This window comes from Micromesistius poutassou (assembly GCF_964030765.1).
Source record: "Micromesistius poutassou genome assembly, chromosome: 5".
Taxonomy (NCBI): domain Eukaryota; kingdom Metazoa; phylum Chordata; class Actinopteri; order Gadiformes; family Gadidae; genus Micromesistius; species Micromesistius poutassou.
Window position 1 is genome coordinate 7,958,656 of NC_140275.1, and position 22,754 is coordinate 7,981,409.

The 22,754-nt window shown below is 48.5% G+C and overlaps 1 protein-coding gene and 1 long non-coding RNA gene across 2 annotated transcripts; both read right to left on the minus strand.

Moving 5' to 3' along the window:
• Positions 1-1,784: 1,784 nt before the first annotated feature.
• On the minus strand, positions 1,785-16,830 carry LOC311343179. The gene is made up of 6 exons (XR_014633466.1): positions 16,654-16,830; positions 10,616-10,705; positions 9,996-10,176; positions 7,768-7,829; positions 7,488-7,537; positions 1,785-2,961 (listed from the first exon to the last, which is right to left on the minus strand). It is a non-coding gene; the product is annotated as an uncharacterized lncRNA (long non-coding RNA).
• Positions 16,831-17,043: 213 nt separating this feature from the next.
• plbd2 (phospholipase B domain containing 2) lies at positions 17,044-22,639 on the minus strand (the record flags this gene model as incomplete). Its single annotated transcript, XM_084468036.1, has 12 exons — positions 17,044-18,563; positions 18,993-19,155; positions 19,273-19,425; positions 19,840-19,911; positions 19,994-20,089; positions 20,215-20,375; positions 20,575-20,669; positions 21,198-21,412; positions 21,662-21,762; positions 21,862-22,020; positions 22,110-22,203; positions 22,434-22,639. The coding sequence occupies 12 exons, from the start codon at positions 22,637-22,639 to the stop codon at positions 18,393-18,395; spliced, it is 1,686 nt and encodes a 561-aa protein (XP_084324162.1). The 3' UTR covers positions 17,044-18,392.
• Between the last annotated feature and the right edge of the window lie 115 nt (positions 22,640-22,754).

Consider the following 22,754-nt stretch of genomic DNA (forward strand, 5'->3'; position numbering starts at 1 on the left):
AAGATCCCATATCAATGTTTTTTTTAGGGTTAATAGTTGCATTTGGGGATACTACTAGGATAAGGTAGGATAATCTGTTAGAAATACCCCTCATTATTCTCACACTGTTCATTTCTGAAAAAACAATTTCAGCGCCTTTCAAAACGGTCTGATTCATGTCGCTTTATGGCCCAGTCCGTTGCGATTGGTCGAACACTGCGCATGCATCTGCAAATTCACCCCCCCGAGAAGTTGTACACAATGCGGGTAGCGAGGAGGCTGCACTTCAGCACTGCACAGTCTGATGTCACACTAAGTAAAGTTTGAAGCTGTTTGACACACTTATTGAAGGTCGTTCTCGGTGGGTGCGAATACTCCCCCTGGCTCGGACTTAGATTTTTCCAAGTTTAGCAGACGTAACTATACATACGTCATATAACAGTCTAAAGCAAAAAGTCGAGTGGATATCACCCTTTTAAAACCATCACCGCACGATCTAACACACTATCACACTGAGGAGAAAGCATTGAATGAGAGATGACAATTAAATCAGGACCCCTGCAAAGGTATTCTTATCAGAAACACAAGGAAACTCAGGCCGACTGGCACTACCGCAATAAAACGCCCAGCACACAGTAGCTTGTACAGAATAATCCTTCCTCATCAATGCCAAAGTGGACAGATAAAATAGTGCATTTCTGAACGTTGCCTCGGAGCACGTAGTATTTAGGCTAGTACATACAATTTCGGCTGGTTTAAAAAGAAACTGGCGGGATTATTATAATTCTACAAACATCAATCAATACCATACCTTTCATATGGCATCTCGTTTGTGCAGCTAGTACCACTCTTACTTCAGCTACTACTACCACTACTTCAGCTACTATACTACTTCAGTGACTACTACTACCATTACTACTACTACTACTACTACAGCTAGTACCACTACTTCTACTACTATCTTCCAGCTTTGACAGTATTACAGTTTAGATTCCAGCTTTTGTAACAATGTATTTCAGCACTTTGCTTCTTCAGGTAATGCAATTCAGCGTAAGTCAGTTTTCGATTTCAGCTTCCAGGTTTTTCAGCAGTGCACTGCAATACATTTGACCTTTCAGATTCTTCAGTTCAAAATTTCTGCATTTTTACCAATGCTTTGCGTGTTTCATTCAGCTGTCACTTCATTTGTTTCCAACCATTTACATTTTTTAAATGGTGTGCATGTTTACATTGTTTACTCCATTTAGACTTATGAACTCTGTTCAAATCCCTTCACTTGATTTAAGCCATTTTCTTTACGTCTTAGACTATGTGGCTTTATTAAAACATGTTCAACCTCACCTTGCACTCCTTGGTCTGTTGTTCCTTAGAGTACCTTTTGTATTTTGAAGCACTTTGAAGCAATATTTCAACAGCTTTGAAGCAGCTGTTGAAATATTCTGCTGGGATGCACTAGCTTTATTTGCACTCAGCATCCTTGTCGAAGGTCTTCTGTATCTGGGAGGTAGATTAAGGGGGGGAAGGGGGAATCAAGTTCAGATTTTTCTATCTGTCATCCATTCCCCTCTCTCACTCATACACACGTGCACACACACCTCCAAGTTGCCTCCATATCACATAGCTGCTCCTTTCTACCGTCATAATTACGTTAGTGTATGTAACTGTGGCTACCTGTGGCTTTCCCACTAGATAACTTTGTATTTTTAAGCATTAGTATTTTAAAAGTATTTCTCATGTCACATTATCCGTCAATGAAATGAACACTGCCATACTGGCCTATTGCAGGATGCCGTGCCTGGGATACAATCAATTTCCAACCATAAAACAGGTGGTAAAGATTGCAATGTGGAGGGATGGAGACAAAGTCTTCAATTCAATTAAATTCAATTTTATTTGTATAGCCCTTAATCACCATTACAGTCTCAAAGGGCCTAACAGGCCAAGTATTTATGACACCCCCCTGACCCAAGCCCCCATACGGGCAAGAAAAAACTCCCTTAATCAGCAAGGAAGAAACGCAGTGTGAGGGATCCCTCCTTCCAGGGATGGTCAGGAGTGCAGAGGGTGCCACAATTGACATACATACATACAGGCAAAACATCAAAATTGATGCTGGAGTGCTGGCCGGTTACCCATGAGGAGAGTCCAGGCATCCAGTCGCAGTCACCGCACCACGGTAGAACCAGCCGATTTCTTTTTAACCTTTGCAATATTCTTCTACCAGAGCTACCCATGCAGCCATGTGCGTGCGTAATGGAGACACAGCAGGGTGATTATCCTGTGTGTATAAGGGGTTGCTGCTTCGTCACTTCATGATCAAGTGAGTCAGTGCTTGCAGTGACTCGGCCAAGTAATCGTGACTGTGCCTGCCTTAGGTTGTCCCGGGGTTTCAAGGTGGGATCTTACCCGTTGTTGGCTAACCAGCCTTCCATACTGGCCTATTGCAGGATGCCGCAGCCATGTGCGTGCGTAATGGAGACACAGCATGGCTATTATCCTGTGTGTATGAGGGGCCTGAACGATCCGTTCCATGAACAGGTCAGTCTGTGTAGATTATTTACCACCCCAGGCCTACTGTTCCCTGAACAGACTACTATACTTCTGACTTACAGTTCTATTAACTCACCAACCAAGTTATGGGGCAAAACACTTCAATGCAGTTCAACGGCAATAATACACTACCTCAATTCAGTATTTTAACAATCATTCAGTGTATTTTGAGTATTCTTTACTTATCCCACAGTGTTGTCAGGTCCGTAAAGTCCCAACAACCAACGCTCCTTTTAGCAGTTTCAAATTCTATGCAGAAACAAATATCAACTTAGCTTTCGGTGTGTTGGATTTTGTGGGAGTTTATTCGTTCGGATTTGTTACGTCTCTGTGGGTCTTCGAGAATCACGTCGGCCACAGTCAAGTCTGGAAACCCAACCCTGCGATGGAAGCGAGGGTTCTGCTCTGGTGGACCAGCCTCTCAACGGTCACCTGGAAGACATAGTAATGAGTCTTCACCATGAGAGTTTACATACATAGGCTTACTATTTTGATTAGACTTATGAAAGACAGTATGTATATAAATAGATGTAGTACATACTTTATACATACTCTTACATGATCACAATGAAACATATATATCAATACATAATATATTTTATAATATATTTCTTTATATACATAATATATATATTTGCAAACAGACATTATACATTTTAAATATAATCTTGTGATCACTTTAAATTGTTAAAATTGTTGTTGTTAAATGATTATGCATCTGCATGATTTGTCATTTCATTTTATTCCTTCCTGTATTTTTGTTTGATATTCTGTTATTTCTGATATTTTTTTCCTTCTGTTTATTATTAGGGTGAGGCTATTTGCACCCCTGGTACAATTATCAGTATATGCTATTTTTACCCTGGTGCAATTAGAAGTGAATGCTATTTGTACCCTGGTACAATTATCAGTATATGCACACAGAAATGTGTTCTATTAATACCCCCCCCCCCCAGTGCAAATATCAATGTATGCTATTTCCACTCCTGTGCATTTACCCTGGCATATTGATCACACAATGTAATAAAAAAAACAAGGTAACCCTGACAAGATCTTCTCCAAACATTTTCAAGTGTGGTGATCAGACTCATACATTTGTAGCCTACATTTGTACACCCATGATTGCCTAGGATAGCATTGGGAATAGCTACACTATTTTGCATTGTTAGCCTCCTCAATAGAACACACAAGTAAAACAGCTTACTTTAATCTTTGATTTATTGCTAGATTCAGATGTAATGTTTAAGTATTCTCCAATTCTTAGGGCTTGTCCTCAGAATATCAGGCACTGAATTTGAAACTTTATGATACAGGTCCTGAGCTAATCCCATTCATATAAAGTACACAATGTGAATCCGCTTTGCAAAGGGTGTTTTTAGTCCCCCTGTGTGGCCAAGGCTAAAAGGACCACTGGTACGAACAGATACTCCGCTATAGTAAACAGTGCTGACAGGAACACAGTACGTAGGCCTATATATGCAGAGTCATAATCGGGTAACTAAACGAATAAGACCTCAACAGGACTTGTAAAATGCATGTAAACACCTTTATCCGATCTACTTCACACAAAAATCGGCACATGAACGGACAAGCTAAATCGGATAAGAATACCTAGATAAGTCATTCATAGTCTGGTCTCTACCTGCATGTGCACAGCATCGTTTTGGAGTTCGCGTTCTGCGCATGCTCGAGATCTTTTCCGGGGACCGTGAGCCGGAAGTAGAAGGAGACAGTATATATGTGTTGTTGTAGCCGTCGAAAAACGAGAAACTGTGATTTATTTAAAAAGGTGGCGCAGAAGATAGAGAAAGCCGGTGAATGTAGTTACCCCCTATAAGAAGCGTATCCCTGACCACGGGAGTGCGCATGGCATGCATTCAGTGCAGGTGGAAGCACACAGACACTACGCTTCGATTTCACCCAAGGCTGAATTAAAAGTACATGCTTTCCTAAATGTGGGTCATCAACAAGGTTGTAAAGTAGTAACTTCGGGCACATCTGTCAAAATAAATGTTTTTTTCTTCCGACGTCTTTGCGATCTTTATTCATTCATTGCGGCGCGGCCTAACTGACGGGGGTATTCTCTGATATTATGAATCTTAAAGACCTCGTCGGGTTCTCAGACTCTCGGGTACTTCCACAACAAGTAAAGACTCGTAGTGTGGGTTATCTCGGCCATGGGGGAGAAGCAATTGGGGGAATGCTGTATACGGACGAGCGGCGGAGAGGCTGCTCCGGCGGGAGAAAGATGTTTTGAGCAAACAGCTGTCAACTCACTTCGGGTCGGCGATTTATTTAAAAAGCTGGCGCAGAAGATGGAGGAAGCCGGTGTCGTGCCAATGTAGTTACCCCCTATAAGGAGTGTATCATCATCAACATGCATTCAGTACACACTACGCTTCGATTTCACCCAATGCTGAATTAAAAGTACATGTTTTTCTAAATGTTGCTCATTAACGAGGTTGTAAAGTAGTAAATACGATGTTTATTCATTCATTGTGCCGCAGCCGAACCGACTGGGATATTCTCTGATATTATGAAACGCGACATGGAGGAGAAAGTGATGTTTTCAGTAGACAGCTGTCAGTTCACTTCGGGTCCATATATAATTTCTCCGACGCTCCATTGTTCTGACCTCTCGGTCGTATGCGGACTCCTCCGCCGGCAGGGTCAGCTCCTCCCGCTGGACTCCGCAGAATTATCAACTACTCACTCGAGTCCTAGGAGATGAATAAAGTAGGCCTAGTAGCCTACTCTGAATCGGAATGTAATGTCTATCAGCACACGCACTAAGCAACAGATATACTGAAACTCAGCCGGAGAGATTCGTCTTTGTTAAACGTAATTATGAAAACCTGTCTTTGTAAAACTTGTTTATGGTAAAGCACGATGCAAAAAGTTGAGTGATATTTACTTGCTACTGTTTTGCCTACTGCTACCAAACGAGCGCTCAGAAACCAAGAACAATTTGCACGTTAATCCCGCAAAGGTGCGACAATATTTGTCTTTGATTCAAATAAGTTAGAAATAAATATCACATTATGGTTCAGGCATTTCAATAGTTGCCGCTTAACGATATAATTAACAGTAAAAACAAGTTTGTTTTAGTGGCTTGGCAGTGTAAAAATTCTGCGTGTCTATGGTCATGCGTGCGCTGGGCGCCCACACATGTTTTAATAGTAAAGTAGGCCTAACGATAGAAATGAATAAAACAGTAACAGTACTAAGCTTACGTGGTTATCGAAAATAAAATACTTGCTTGCTAAACTGCTGCCCCAGTGTGGTAGCAGGGTTCGCTGTGTGTGTATGAGTACTCGGAATCATGGCAGAGATGCAGAACACGCCCATTGAGCAAGTGGTAGAGTCAGGTACTGCAGGAAGCTGCATCCACATAGAAAAAAATCCCTGTGCGACTACATGCGACTACATTTTACACACTTGACCTTTAATAATACCACAAATAAATGAATTAGTGTGTAGATTCATACATCCAGTGGAATAAGACAAGTATTCAATATCCCACATAGTATATTCCATGCATGACTTCCTTGCTGTACTTTGCCCTTTGTCCTTTGCCTTAATACAACTCGTCACTAATCAAGGATGACTTTATTATCAATGCTCTTCTCAATATGTTCATCTTGTGATATACTGTATGCATTGACTTTCATTATTATGATCCTACAGGCACAGGAGACCGGGGACCAATAGGACCTACTCTAGAATACTTTTTTTATTTTTTTATTTATACCACTGTCATGTATCTTCTGCGGTGAGACCAAAATGTCTCTTCCTGGATTAATAAAATACAAACTTATATCATTTTAAAATAATGAGGTAAAATCTCAGAATTCAGGTTCAAGAAATGTACAGATCAGGCCAATGATTGCAATATAAAAAGGTACTGTATGGATGCATCTTAGATATAACCTGTTTACAAACAAAGTAGCTGTACATATGTAAATACATCTGCACATTACACTTTCATATCAGTATTATGTGGAGAGCAAAGTATGAACACAGTGGCTGCCCAGTGACCAGCCTATTCAGTGCAGAGAGAGAGAGAGAGAGAGAGAGAGAGAGAGAGAGAGAGAGAGAGAGAGAGAGAGAGAGAGAGAGAGATCTATTTAGTCCAGCTAACCTGTGGTTGTCTGTGTCATTGGTCTTGGTCAATCAAGGACCATAACGTTTTATATGTACTTTGTCAATACAATTTAGACCTTGGATCTGGAAAATAAAAAACATGTCTTTATGTGGGCTACTGCTTCATGGTACCTACTGTACATCATTTTCAGATTTGTTTACCTCAAAACAGGCAACCTAAACTAATTCTGGTCACTTTAATCTGGAAGGAAGTCATGCATGGAATATACTATGTGGGATATTGAATACTTGTCTTATTCCACTGGATGTATGAATCTACACACTAATTCATTTATTTGTGGTATTATTAAAGGTCCAGTGTAAAATGTAGTCGCATATAGAGTGGCTTGTACTGGGTTTACTGGGCTTTGTAGTGGAAGGTGCCAGTAGGTACTTTCACAATGATGCCATCGTCTATGACCTCATCGAGTAGCCAAGTGTCAAGTGATAAGGTTCCTTAAAAGACTTCTTAACACGCCCCCTCCTTCCTGAAGCACCCTAACCCTAACCCTACTAACCCTAACCCTAACCCTAGCCCCCTCCTTCCTGAAGCACCCTAACCCTAACCCTAACCCCCTAACCCTAACTAACCCTAACCCTAACCCCCTAACCCTAACCCTACTAACCCTAACCCTAACCCCCTAACCCCCTATTAACAGCAGTTATCATCCCCGGCATACTTTTAGTTCAATTATTAAATCACAATTAATCCGTTTTCACCGAATCTGTTCCCTTCCCCATCATGTAGAGGAGGCCACCAGAACCCTGTTTGAGGCCCTTAGACCTCGCGGTTACTGTAAACGATTCCTTCGTACCATCAAGCGTGAAGTAGCCGCTCTCTTCCAGCTGGACCGGCCCGACCTCCCTGCAAAAGACAATAAATTAATTCCACTTGTCACAACATTCTCACACCAACTAGGTCCCTTCAATCAAGCCATCAAACAACACTTCAACTCTGCCAAACTACAAACCACCCCACTCGCACCTTTCAAAGTCATTATGGCATATCGGCGGAATAGGAATTTAAAGGATTTGCTGGTCCACACAGCACTTAATAAAACAATACGCACAGTTATAGATCCTTATTTCACCAACCTCAAATATATCTCCAACCGTCGAACTGGCGCCCCCATCTGGCAGACCTTTTCCTTGCTCTCCTGCAATGTGGTATACGCCATACAATGTCAACATTGTAAGGCCATATATGTGGGTGAGACAGGTGCCACTATTAAAAAACGCTTGTACCAACATGTGTATCACATCCAGAGGGGAACAAACTCCAACCTGTTATACGTCCATTTTTCTCAACACCATCTTTCCAGCTTCTCTCTCTCAGGCCTGGAGTCCAATACCGGTTGGTCTCTGTCCCAGAGGAGGGCGGCTGAGAGGAGGTGGATGTACAGGCTTTCTTCTATAGCCCCCCCTCTTGGTTTAAACGGTCACATATCTCACCCCTCTGGCCCCTTGCCTAACCATAACCTTTCCATCCTCAGATCCAATCAACACCTGGCCCTCACCATAACCTCCTCCACCCCCTCTCCTCAACATAACCCCCTTCCCTCCCTTGCCTAACCATAACCTCTTCACCCTCAGATTCAATCAACACCTGGCCCTCACCATAACCTCCTCCACCCCCTCTCCTCAACATAACCCCCTTCTCTCCCTTACCTAACCATAACCTCTTCACCCCCTCTCCTCAACATAACCTCCATCTTTCCCTTGCCTAACCATAACCTCTTCATCCATAGATCCAATCACCACCTGGCCCTCATCATAACCTCTTCCATCCCCTCTCCTAAACATAACCTTCATCTCTCCCTTTTCTCTTCATTTAATTTACTTTATCTTTTAATTTTATTTTTATTTTTATTCTTTTTGAGCAAAAGTTATTCTTTTAATATATTAGCTTGTGCCCGTGCCCTCCTCTCTCCTGTGTGCCACGTAGTGGCGCATGGGAGACTACATAGTAGTCCCATGCGCCGCTGCGGGGTACACGGGAGAGAGCGCCTCTCTCTCAACCTAACCCTAACCCTAACCCTAACTAACCCTAACCCTAACTAACCCTAACCCCCTAACCCTAACCCCCTAACCCTAACTAACCCTAACCCTAACTAACCCTAACCCTAACTTTCACAATGATGCCATCGTCTATGACCTCATCGAGTAGCCAAGGGTCAAGTGATAAGGTTCCTTGAAAGACTTCTTAACACGCCCCCTCCTTCCTGAAGCACCCTAACCCTAACCCCCTAACCCTAACTAACCCTAACCCTACTAACCCTAACCCTAACTAACCCTAACCCCAACCCTACTAACCCTAACCCTACTAACCCTAACCCCTAACCCTACCCTAACCCTCTAACCCTAACCCTAACCCTCTAACCCTAACCCTAACCCTCTAACCCCCTAACCTTAACCCTAACCCTACTAACCCTAACCCTAACCCTACTAACCCTAAACCCTAACCCTAACCCTAACACTAACCCTAACCCTACTAACCCTAACCCTACTAACCCTAACCCTAACCCTCTAACCCTAACTCAACCCTAACCCTCTAACCCTAACACCTAACCCTAACCCTTAACCCTAACCCAACCCTAACCCTACCTAACCCTACCTAACCCTACCCTAACCCTACCCCTAACACCTAACCCAAACCCCCAACCCTAACCCCCTAACCCTAACCCTTACCCTAACCCCCTGTCTCCTTCGGGAGAAGGGCTCAGTTCCCCTACCCTAACCCTCTAACCCTAACCCCCCCCCTAACCCTAACCCTACTAACCCCAACCCCAACAAGAAATATACCTAACCCTAACCCCTACTAACCCCAACCCCTCCACACACAGACACACACCTCTAGAGAAGCTTTTGTAGTTATACTTCCCTTTACAATTCACATGAGTGAAAAAAACAGTTAGGAATAGACTCTTTGACTTCTCTCATGAACTGTACTCTCCCTGGTGGATGTCTGAGTAGGGACTCGAACGCAGGTCCACAGACTTCTAACCCAACACTCTTACCACTGAACCGCCAGCGTAATGAGTTACTGTACAGAAGCTTCTTTGTAGTTATACTTCCTTTTACAATTCACATGAGTGAAAAATCCAATTAGGAATAGACTCATTGCCTTCTCTCATTAACTGTACTCTGCCTGGTGGACGTCTGAGTAGGGACTCGAACCCAGGTCCACAGACTTCTAACCCAACACTCTTACCACTGAACCGCCAGGGTAATGCATTAATGTACAGAAGCTTCTTTGTAGTTATACTTCCCTTTACAATTCACATCAGTGAAAAAGCCAGTTAGGAATAGACTCATTGACTCACCATCAGAGGGGCACTTGAGGTGGTATGCCCACATCCAATAGGGCAGCCAGAGGAAGAATGGGTGCTGGAAGAAGGCTTGGGCTGTGGCGGGGGGGCTGCGTGTAGAGGTGCCGGGCGCCTGGCGGGTACCACCACAGGCGGGGCGGTGTGGTGAGGACCACCTTCACACACACAGACAAAGCTGTAACAGAGCACCGAAAGGGTTACTTACACACACACACAAAGCTGTAACAGAACACAGAAAGGGTTACTTACACACACACACACACACACACACACACACACACACACACACACACACACACACACACACACACACACACACACACACACACACACACACACACACACACACAAAGCTGTAACAGAGCACAGAAAGGGTTACTTACACACACACAAAGCTGTAACAGAGCACAGAAAGGGTTACTTACACACACACACACACACACACACACACACACACACACACACACACACACACACACACACACACACACACACACACACACACACACACACACACACACACACACACACACACACACACACACACACACACAGAAAGCTGTAACAGAGCACAGAAAGGGATACACACACACACACACACACACACTACTTACGATCGACTCTCTTGGTCCCGAGTGCCGTACAGGGACTTGTAGGTCCGGTGAGCATTCACACTGAACCCCACCAGCGCGTCGTCCACCCTGCTGGTAAACGTGACGGTGCGTACTTTCCACATCAAGTTTAACATATTTATACTTCGACATTCGTTCCAACATTTATACCACAGCTGCCTTAGGGTCTATAGCATGTAACTGGCTAATCTGCTCACATTTTAATGCATTTTTCACGATTTACCAGATCTCGTTTCAAGGCCTATCACCGCGCCATTCGTTTCAATGGGAAACGTGACGGTGCGTACTTTCCACATCAAGTTTAACATATTGTGGCGACCACTGCCGTGGACGCCTGTTCGGGTTCCGTGCAGGGGATCACGGGAATTCGCTGTTGCCGTTGGATCGACGTTCTCATTGTATTTGTTGGAGTGGTTTGGGAGTGTTGAGTTAAGTGGGATTAATGGGTTAGGGTTGTTGGAGTGTAGTGTTGTTATCATGTTGTGTTCTTCGTGTCGCACCGTTATTGAGAATGTCATGTATGTATGTGTGTTGGTTGTGCTGTGTTCTGTGCGATGTGTGCTCAAAATAAATGCAATTTCCGTAGTCGTGCGGTGTATGGGGCACGGAAGTTGTAAACCATTTAAACCTGGGTTTCTGTCTTAATCTTTCTGTGCGTCGCCACATTGGTGTCAGAAGTGGGATTGAAAAAAAGAACGATGGAGAAGAAAATCTTTCCCGAGTGGGGATTGCCTATGGCAGCGCGTCCAAAAAAAGAAGAGACAGATGACTGGCCCGGCGTTTCGGCTCCTGGCATGTCACCGGTCGCGACGGGCGCGACTGGTGCACAGCACCACCCAGTGGCCGATGAGGGAATCGCACGGTTGGCAGCGGTCGACCGCCCCCAGGTGGCCAGGCTGCCCAAATATTCCGGGACAACGCAGCTGGAACCTTACCTGGCGCAGTTCCGGATCGCTGCACTACATTATGGCTGGGGTGGGGACGAGTCAGCCACCCAGCTTGCCCTGGCGTTGGAGGGGACGGCGGTCCAAGTTCTTCTGGACCTGGCCCCAGCAGCCCAGCGGGACCTCCAGGCCTTGACCCGGGCGTTGGAAATGCGTTTCGGGCAGCGGGCGGTCGCTGACCACAGCCGGGAATTGCTAACCGGCCGCCGCCGCCAGGAAGGGGAACGCTTGGGGGCCTACGCCGCAGACGTTCTGTTGTACGCCCAGCGTGGGTACCCCACCTACCCTGCTGTGGTTAAGGAGGACCTAGCCCTACACGCCTTCCTTCGGGGACTTTCCCCGCCACGGCTGGGACAGCATGTCCGGCTTACCAGGCCCCCGACCCTCGGTGCTGCGCTCGACGAGGCGGAACGGGCAGAACGAGAGCTTTCCGACCAACCCAGCCTGCAGCCGCCCAGTGCCTCCAGACCTCACGTCCGGCGGGCGGACTACTGCGAGTAGGAGGAGGACGGAGAGGAGGTTTTCCAGGCCTGGACTTCGCCCCAGCGCCCCCGGCAGCGGCCACCACCCCCCCGACCGTGCGTCCGGAGCTGACCGGCGCTGCTTCCGATGTGGTGAACCAGGCCATCTGGCCCGTGACTGCCCTGCCCCGGCACCACGGGCTAGACCCCGTCGTTCAGCGGAAAACTACGGCGGAGTGGGCCAGTGAGGGGACCACCACTCCGAAAGCCTACCCCTCTCCACGGTCGGTGCGCTCTGGTCGGCGGCCCTGCCCGCGCCAGGGGCCTCTACCTCCACTGCAGGCTCGACGGCCGACCCTGCCAGGCCTTGGTGGACACAGGGTCAACCATCTCCCTGGTGCGTCCGGGTGTTTTTCCGGGCACCACCGGTGCACTCTCGGGGGGGTGGACGGCGACCAGCGGTCGCCTGACGACTGTGACAGGGCAGGAGGCCGGAATGAGGGGGAGGAAGCAGCTGGTCGTCCAGGTGGGTGACCAGGAGGTGATGCATGAGTTTTGGCTCGCCGACATTCGGGACCCATGCATCATCGGCCTGGACCTGCTGGTCCGTTGGGGTGCCAGGATGGACATGGCTGGAGCAGCCATCACTGTAGGCGCAGAGACCGTGGCACTCCAGTCCGGGCGGGGAGAACACAGGGGCTCTGGCGGTCAGCGGAGCAGTCGCCGGGTTACGGGCCAGGTGCCCCGGCCCTGCAGTGAGAGCGGACCTGTGTCTGCTGCCTCCCCTTCCCTGGAGACCGTCGAGGCTGTCCACGCGCTCTGGCTGCGCAGTGGAGTTAGCCTCAACGTGCAGCAGAGTGAACAGCTGAGGCTGCTACTCGAGGACTATGGGGACATTTTTGCAGCTCGGGATGAGGACTGCAGGCGGACCGGGCTGGTGCAGCATGCCATCGACACCGGCTCTGCCCGGCCCATCCGCCTGCGGCCCCATCGACTAGCCATGGCCAAACGCCAGGCGGCTGAGGACAAGGTCCGCGAGATGGCCGCAGCGGGGGTGATCGAGCCCTCGTCCAGTCCCTGGGCGGCTCCGGCCGTCCTGGTGAGGAAGAAGGACGGCAGCTGGAGGTTCTGCGTGGACTACCGACGCCTCAACGCAGTCACGCGGAAGGACTCGTACCCGCTCCCTCGCATCGACGACGCCCTGGACTACATCGGAGGGTCTAGCTGGTTCAGCTCCCTCGACCTGCGTAGCGGCTACTGGCAGGTGGAGCTGGACCCCGAGGCCAGACCAAAGACTGCGTTCACCATCGGGCAGGGTTTGTGGCAGTTTCGGGTCATGCCGTTCGGACTATGCAACGCGCCGGCTACGTTCGAGCGGATGATGGAGAGGGTACTGGCGGACGTCCCCCGGAGTCGTTGTATCGTGTACCTGGACGATTTGCTGGTGCATGCCCGCGACTTCGGTGGGGCGCTGGAGAACCTGCGGGAGGTTCTTGCCGCCATCCGCCGGGCCGGGTTGCGGCTGAACCCTGCCAAGTGTTCCCTGCTGACCAGGGAAACGCTGTTCTTGGGGCACGTGGTGAGCGAGCGGGGCGTAGCCACGAACCCGGCCAAGGCGGCAGCAGTCTGGGACTGGCCGACCCCCGCCAACGCCGGCGAACTGCAGAGTTTTCTGGGCCTGGCGGGGTACTACCGCCGGTTCGTCCGGGACTTCGCCACGGTCGCCAGCCCTCTCCACCGCCTGACCGAGGCGGGCCGGCCGTACGTCTGGAACGACGCCTGCGCCACGGCTTTCGCCCGACTCCAGGCGGTCCTCACTGAGGCCCCGGTCCTGGCCTACCCCGATGCGCGTCGCCCCTTCACCGTCGACACCGATGCCAGCGACGTGGGGGTGGGTGCGGTCCTCTCCCAGGGGGGGGGAGGATGGGGAGCATGCAGTGGCCTACTTCAGCCGCACGCTTAGTCGGGCGGAGCGCAATTACTGCGTGACCCGACGGGAGCTGCTGGCTGTGGTTCTGGCTGTGCGGCATTTCAAACCATACCTGCATGGCAAGCGCTTCCTGGTCCGCACCGACCACGCGTCCCTCACCTGGCTCCTCAGTTTTAAGAACCCTGAGGGCCAGGTGGCTCGATGGCTGGAGGCGCTGCAGGAGTACGACTTCGAGATCCAGCATCGGGCGGGACGCCTCCACAGCAACGCCGACGCGCTCTCCCGACGGCCCTGTGCAGCCCTGGAGTGTCGCTACTGCCTGCGGCAGGAGGAGCGGGCCAACAAGCTTCCGGTGGTGGCGGCTGTCCAGACCACCGGGGCTGTCCAGGTCGCCGATGATGCTGAGGGGTGGCTCCCGCTGTCGGCGCGCCAGTTGGAGCAGCAGCAGCGGGCCGATGAGACCCTGGCGGCGGTGAGGGACTGGTTGGAGGCGGGGCGGCCCCCCAGCTGGCCTGAGGTGTCGGCGCGGGGGTCTGATGTGAAGGCCTACCACTCCCAGTGGGGATGCTTCCAGCTCCACGAAGGGGTGGTCTACCGCCGGTGGCAGGATCCTAGGGGTAAGGGCGACATCCTACAGCTGTTGGTTCCCCGTGTGCTTCGTCTACAGGTACTGCAGCTGGTCCACGGCTCGGTGGGAGCGGGGCACTACGGGAACGCCAAGACCCTGCACCGCCTGCGTGGGCGGTTCTACTGGCCGGGCTGTCGGCGGGACGTTGAGCTACACGTCCACTGCTGCGACACCTGCACAGCACAGAAAGGGCCTGCCCAGCATTCCCACGCCCCGCTCCAGCAGTACCTGGTGGGAGCGCCGATGGAGCGGGTGGGGGTCGACGTCCTGGGGCCATTCCCAGTCACCGACTCCGGCAACCGCTACGTCCTCGTGGCCATGGACTACTTCACCAAATGGCCCGAGGCGTATGCGGTGCCGGACCAGAGTGCCGCCACCACGGCGGAGAAGTTGGTGGAGGAGATGTTTGCCCGTTTCGGGGTCCCCGAGGAGCTCCACAGCGACCAGGGGCGGAACTTTGAGTCCCAGGTCTTTGGGGAGGTCTGCCGGCGGCTGGGGGTGCATAAGACGAGGACGACGCCGCTCCATCCCCAGAGCGACGGGTTGGTGGAGCGGTTTAACCGCACCCTGGCCACCCAGCTCGCCATCCTCACCAGCTAGCACCAGCGGGACTGGGACCGCCACCTTCCCCTGGTCCTGTGGTCCTATCGGACGGCAGTGCAGGAGACCAGTCACTGCACGCCGGCGGCCCTCATGTTCGGGCGGGAGCTCCGGACACCGGTGGACTTGGTGTTCGGGTCCCCGCCCGAGCCTGAGATTGCCGGGGGTGCGGCGATGGATTACTTCCGCCGGCTGAGGGATCGCCTGCTGGTGGTCCATGACTACACCCGCCAGGCTCAGGCTGCCTCTGGGGTGAGGCAGAAGAGGGGCTACGACACTCGCTGTCGGGGACGAGCGTTCACACCTGGGGACAGGGTGTGGGTGTACTGCCCAGTGCGAAAGAGGGGGGTCTGCCCTAAGCTGCGGAGCCACTGGCAGGGGCCTGGGGAGATCCTTGCCGTCGTGTCCGAGGTGGTCTACCGCCTGCGGATGCCGGGACGGGGGCGTGTGGTGGTGCTGCACCGGGACAGGCTCTCTCCGTACCGCCCCCTCGCCCCAGTTGTTGCTGAGGAGGAGGGGGGCGGAACGCCCAGTGGTTCCCCGGGGGGCCCCCCGGCCCCTGCCGACTCCTCTGCCCCTGCCGACTCCCCCGACGCGGTTGCCACTCCCCCGAACACTTGAGGGACTATGTGTCGGGTGAGGGGGTCGTCGGGGACGACTGACCCCTCAGGGGGGAGCTGTGTGGCGACCACTGCCGTGGTTCGGGTTCCGTGCAGGGGATCACAGGAATTCGCTGTTGCCGTTGGATCGACGTTCTCATTGTATTTGTTGGAGTGGTTTGGGAGTGTTGAGTTAAGTGGGATTAATGGGTTAGGGTTGTTGGAGTGTAGTGTTGTTATCATGTTGTGTTCTTCGTGTCGCACCGTTATTGAGAATGTCATGTATGTATGTGTGTTGGTTGTGCTGTGTTCTGTGCGATGTGTGTTCAAAATAAATGCAACTTCCGTAGTCGTGCGGTGTATGGGGCACGGAAGTTGTAAACCATTTAAACCTGGGTTTCTGTCTTAATCTTTCTGTGCGTCGCCACAATATTTACACTTCGACATTCGTTCCAACATTTATACCACAGCTACCTTAGGGTCTATAGCATGTAACTGGCTAATCTGCTCACATTTTAATGCATTTTTCACGATTTGCCAGATCTCGTTTCAAGGCCTATCACCGCGCCATTCGTTTCAATGGGAAACGTGACAATGCGTACTTTCCACATCAAGTTTAACATATTTATACTTCGACATTCGTTCCAACATTTATACCACAGCTACCTTAGGGTCTATAGCATATAACTAGCGTGTCTGCTCACATTTTAATGCATTTTCTAACCTCAGTCATTTAAATGGAATTGATATGCTAATCGCGATGAAATCAACTTTATTTAAACTCTGCAGAATGTTAAGCTGTATTAATACTGATTTGATACGTTGTTCTGAAGACAATAAAGACAATAAATTACTTACGTGATGGTTGGAAACTGTAAAAGTCTGAAGTTTTCGGCGGGAGGAGCGCAGGTGAATATGCGCTCCCAATGCGCCAATCACGGAGCAGCATCCTAGTCCAAGTGAGATTCAGTCCAATTAAACCATGGGAGCTGTTTGGCAAATTAAGTGAGACGGTCCAATCAAAGGCCGCGTTTTTTTTTTGTTGCCAGGGCGGGAGGGGGCGGGAAGCACAAGTGAGCAAGTGAGACACAGGATGTAGTCCTCCTCCTCGGTTCCTCGCGGCGGCTGCCATCGTTAAGTAAACCAGATCATGCCCCATAAGCTAGTAGCGAGTTTATTGGCTTGTGGTTCGTGTCCCTCACAGCGGGCGGAACTTGTCATAAAGTTAGCGATAACAAAGCCCACCCATTTAGAGGGAAGATATGATTGGTCAATTTTAATGTCATTTGAAATTAGTCTCATTGAATTACTATTACTCGTTACTATTTCCCCTGTTGGAGAGATAAAGGCAGATGCTGTATACTGTGAGGACAATGGAGAAATAGTCTAATAAAGATACAATAAAATCAGGGCTGTCAAATGAACGCGTTCATTTAGATTCAATAATCACAGAAAAAGGCGTTAAAAGAATGAACGCAGATTAATCGCGGTCCTATAGTGTCCTCTAGAGTCGAAACAAAGTATTGTACATTTTTTGCCAGAGGTGCATTGCATCTTGAGTGACAGCATAAATGTTTTATCATTTCAGCCGTCAGCATTCCCACGCGTTTTCTGCAGGAAATGCATTTTCTAGTTTCCCTTCATATTGACAAACATAGAAACTGCTACAAGAAATACTCTCGCATTGTTTCTCTTTTCATATCTTTCTCCAAGCCTCACTTGAACCAAGTGGGTGATCACCATTTACATTTTAAAAATAACTACACTGAATTAGACTCTTCACACAGCAACAGATTCTTCACACAGCAACAGAAGAGTTCTTTGTCAAAATAATGACAAGAAGTCAAGGCAGGAATCAAGAGGCAGTATTCTACAGCAGCATAATGCAGTCACTTGAGAATATTAATTGTTTTTCTGAATTAACGACATGAATATCTCAGAATTCTGAGATACGTTTCTATGGAGTAAAAATTCTGCAGTTTTTCTGAATTATCTCATAATTCTGAAAAAAGTCTGAATGGATCAAATAAATGTGCTGTTTTTCTGAGTTAGAGATACCTTGAAATCCCAAGAGAAGCTCTCATTCACTTAAGAGCTGTTATTCATACAAGTAAACCTGTCTGGCCGTTAAATCAGTTCTATTTGGTTTATGTCTGAGACATCAGGATGTCAACCCCATACCTGAATCACCTTCGGAGGGTCAGGCTGATCAGCAGCCTACCCCATGCAGGTCATGGGGTATATATCTCATTTATCTTGTTTATTTAAAAAACTGCAAAATATTTTCTCAAGTGAATGCACTACACCTCCATAGTATTCTTTGCATTTTTAAAAAGATAAATTAGAAAAAGCAGCCATTTAAAAATATAGTGGTTCCTGAGATCCAAAGCTATGAGGCAATGATTCTGAATGTGTGGGTAATCTGACCCAGTTAATGCATCCACATGATGCACATAGACTGAAGCTCTGGCATCAGGCCCTTCATTACATTGAGGTCCAGCCTTGAGGATGAGGAGCCCCCCATGTGTGGCGGGATAGTGCAACCTGGGCCCCTAATGTTTCATTAGCCCCCTGCCCGTGGTCCCGTGTCCCCCTCGTTAGGAGGACCAGGTGACCTTAACGGGCTTGAAGGTCCAGGTGTCGGGCTGGCCCATGTGCAGCAGGTCCTTGTAGGGTGAGGTGCTCCACTGGAAGGGGGGCACCTGGTCTGCCGTGGGCCCGTTCACCGCCAGCATCTCGAATCCCCGGGACATCCTGTACGAGGTAATCTGCAAGCGGCACGTGGCCAGAGCCAACAAGCGGTTTACTATCAAGTCTAATGTAAATGTACGCACTTATTGTATGTTGTACGTCCTTGCACTTAAAAACAGTAGCTTAGCATTGTGTAGCATATTATCCCAGCTATTTTTGTTGTGTAGGTGGAAGGGGTTAACCTAGTGATTGTTAGTGCTTGGCATTTGGTTCTTTGAACATCCTTACTGTACCGAGAGCAATATATTGTTGTTTCTCTTTGTTCTGACAAATGTCGCTTTGGATAGAAGTGTCTGCTAAAATGCCCTAAATGTAAATGTAATGTTTTCTGAGGCTAAAGGCTCATTAAGGCCACTTGAGGTTTTTTTATTGAAGCATTGCTTGTTTGATCTGTGCCACAATAAAAGTCCTATAAACCAGATGTCTCCGAGGAGAAAGGGCCGAACCTTCATGTCCGTCCCTCCGTGCGGCCTCTGGGTCAGAGCCCCGAACGGGTAGGTCCCGTTGGCCGGGTTCAGATCCGAGCGGGCGGAGATGGTGTTCTCCCCGTTGGCATGGGGACTACAGGCATTGCACCGCGACAACGGATCCTCTTTGTAGTTATTATATCTGAGAGGGAACACAGGTGAGGCACCTCATGAATAAACCTACAAAATCCTACACAAGTAATCCTACACAAGTCTTTACCAGCCGGTTGTGACCTCATGACCTCGGTGGGAACCTCACCTCATGAGGCGAACCATGGAGTCCAGGTCTTTGACGGCCGTCTGGTTCCGTCTGAAGATCTGAGCCCGGGGACTCTGGTCCAGAGAGAACCAGGGGCCGAACTTCTCTACCAGCTCATTGCAGCCGCTGGCGTTGAAGACCTCTGGGTAGTACCTGCTCAGAGACGGAGCATCAGGGAACAGGCAGAAAGGACTCTTAGTTTGACCGCACTAAAATAATGGTGAATAAATATATCAAAACTAATGGTGAATAATTAAATATATCAACTAAACTAATGGGGAATATTTAAAGATATAAACTAAACTAATAGTGAACATTTAAATATATCAACTAAACTAATAGTGAACATTTAAATATATAAACTAAACTAATAGTGAATAATTAAATATATCAATTAAACTAATAGTGAACATTTAAATATATCAACTAAACTAATGGTGCAATAGAGAGCATATATTTTTAGAACGCTGCCCAATAATGCTGATCTATTCTTAATTTGTTAATTTGGAAACTGCAGTGTCATGCAGCACTAAAATGTTGAAGCCGTTTTGAGTCATCTGTACTTACGGGATATTGAAACTTGCCCAATATCCTTTCTCCCGCAGTTCGTGAGTTTTATCAGCATAGACCACCAGCCCGCTGTAGAAACAGTCAGCGATTGATTACGTCTGGAGGACAAAGACAATCAGCGGGGTTGAGTAGATCATTGACTGGGACTCACGGAATCTGCTCCAGCACCGTTAAGACCCCATCCTTTAGGACTGTCAGCCCTGGAATGAACTGCTTATAGTCCACAATCATCCACTGATTGTTGTACCTGTCACAAGAAACAAAAGCTTATCCGTTTAGTACAATGTGGGTCCAACCAGCCCGACCGGAGCTGTAGCTGCGTAGCCCAGAGGGAGCTGGGAAACGCCCCATCCGCCCGGTGTGTGAACTCACGTCCCGCTGTTGTACTTGCTGAAGACCTGGGCCCACTGCTCCCCGCTGGCCGCCAGCCGGTTGGCCACGATGTTCCTGAGCCACTCCATCACAGCCCCCTTGGGCTGCACGAACCTCCACAGGTCCGGGTTGTTGTTTCCGATGGTGGTCTCTAGAGTCACCTGGAGGAAGAGAGGCAGCCTTTAATCAGGGGGTATTAAGAATGAGATCACTACATTATATATACAGTATATATATATAAATAATCATCATATATAATAATTTTCTAAATAATCTCAATTCAAACTCTTAACTCAGTCCAATGTATTCTTAAATGGAGTCCCAAACGCTAGCAGGACACTTAATAAAGAAGCTTTCTACCAGACGGCTGCTCAGGATGTAGAAGTCATCCCCAGAGAAGATGGATCCTGGGTAGGAGGAGAAGGCCGTGGTTCCCCCTGGGAGCGCGGTGCTGTCTGGTGGAGAACACAACCACAACACATCCACTACTATATTAGTAGAAATATATATATATATATATATATATATATATATGTATATATATCTATATAGATATATAGATATATATCTATATATCTATATAGATATATATATATATATCTATATAAATATAGCAATATCTGGAACTCAGCCCTGTTATCAACGTGTTTTATTTTTCTGTTAAGAAATGTAAACAACATTCAATCTAGGTATTCAATAGAGCACAATTGAGTACATTATAAGCACTGATATTCTATTTAATAATAGTTTAATAGAAATACAGACAGGTAAATGAATGCTTCTGATTGGCTCTTTCCTCCTTAAGACTCCTGTGGGCTCTACGTTATGAAGATGGGATATCTTGCCAATCCTAACCATGATATTAATCAATAACAAAACACAGCAATAAAAGAGGAGGAGTTCAAAGATTAGTAAGCAGCTTTGAGTTTGGATCTGGTTTCGGTTTTAGAGTCACGCGTTTAGGTTGTGAAACGTTCTCCTACCTTTGGGAGACACGCTGTAGGCAAAGCTGTACTTCTTCATGATGCGCAGCATGGACTGGTACGTGTTCCAGGTGTCGTGGGAGACCAGCAGGTCCTGGTAGCCGGGCAACAGTTTGATGAGGGCGGAGCAGGACCCGGCCCCCAGCGGGCGTGTCAGGCTGGACTTGTTGAGGGCCGATTCCAGGTCCTCGATGTCCCCGCCCATCTGGAACAGCCTGTTGGTCCACAACGACGACACTATCAACAACATGGAGGAGACTCCCCGCAGCGTCTGGAGCAGGATTGATCCAAAAACACTCCACAGGAAAGCTTTCAGAACCAGACCTCTGTGACCGGTCTGATCCCGGATCAGTCTGAACAAGGTCTGGTCCCAGGAACGGGACCACCAATCAACGTGTTGCATTGGAAGAATGTAAGAAGCTGAGGAACCATAGCACGGTCCAGACCAAAGCATCTCAACTTACAGGAAGCCGAAGGGGTTGATGGAGAAGGGGCCGTCGGGGAATGCCAGCTCGTCGTTGTAGCTGTCCTCCAAGCCCTTGAGCTGGAGCAGGGCCAGGTTCGCCTGAGGGGGGAAACACAACGGATCACAAGGAGCCGTCGTCAGCTTCCTCTGAGGGAAGTGAACCGCGTTGTACTCTCACTTTAGTAAGGGGAGAATCACCTGGTGCCAGTACGGCGTGTTTCCTTGCTCCTGGATCTGTTCCATCACCCACTTCATGTTGGTGGTGATGTATGCCTTCAGTCGCTGGCAGTAACCCGACTCAAACGTTTTGGGCCCGCAGTAACCCATGAGGATGTTCAGCCAGTGTTTGTACATGAGCTGGAAGGGAAAACGCACAACCACGGGTCAATTGCTGTACAGTAGAATCGGATTGTACTTCCAGCCTTAACGGGGTCTTTGTGTCGGACCTGGGAGGTGACCGCAGCCTCCACCGCCCCGGCTGCGTACGCCTGGATGCTGTCATTGAAGCGGTAACTGGTCGTGACCTCCAGGAAGGCCCAGCTGAGAACACGACACACAGTAATGATGTGAGGCGGAATAGAAGTCGGGTGTGTTCATGGTATAAATGCACGTTTTTCTGCACTGCATTTTTCTGCGCCAGAATGTACACTAACAAGTTTGCATGAATATAAATCATTTTTCTAGGTTACAAATAGGGAACATCCACGTCGTTAATGTGATTTATGAGACGTAAACAACTCTCTCTCTCTGAGAGAGCGAGAGCGACTCACCCAGACTTCTCGATGTCATCAGTAAAGTTCGCCCAGGCGACGAAGTCCTCCCGATATCCCTCAGATATCGATAACTGGCCCGTCTGCTGATCGATGAAAGCTGAACTGATTTCAGCCTCAACGGGGCAATAAGAGAATAGTAACACAAGTAAAACGGACAAAATACTCTTAAAACGAGACGCTGTACGCCTCTGTCCGAACGCCATGTTTACAAGACGAAGTCATATGATCACTCTGGTCATGTGATCACAAAACTTTCTTTCAAAATAAAAGACCCTCGTCTTCGTCACAAAGAAAAAAAATACAATACAGCATGAACGT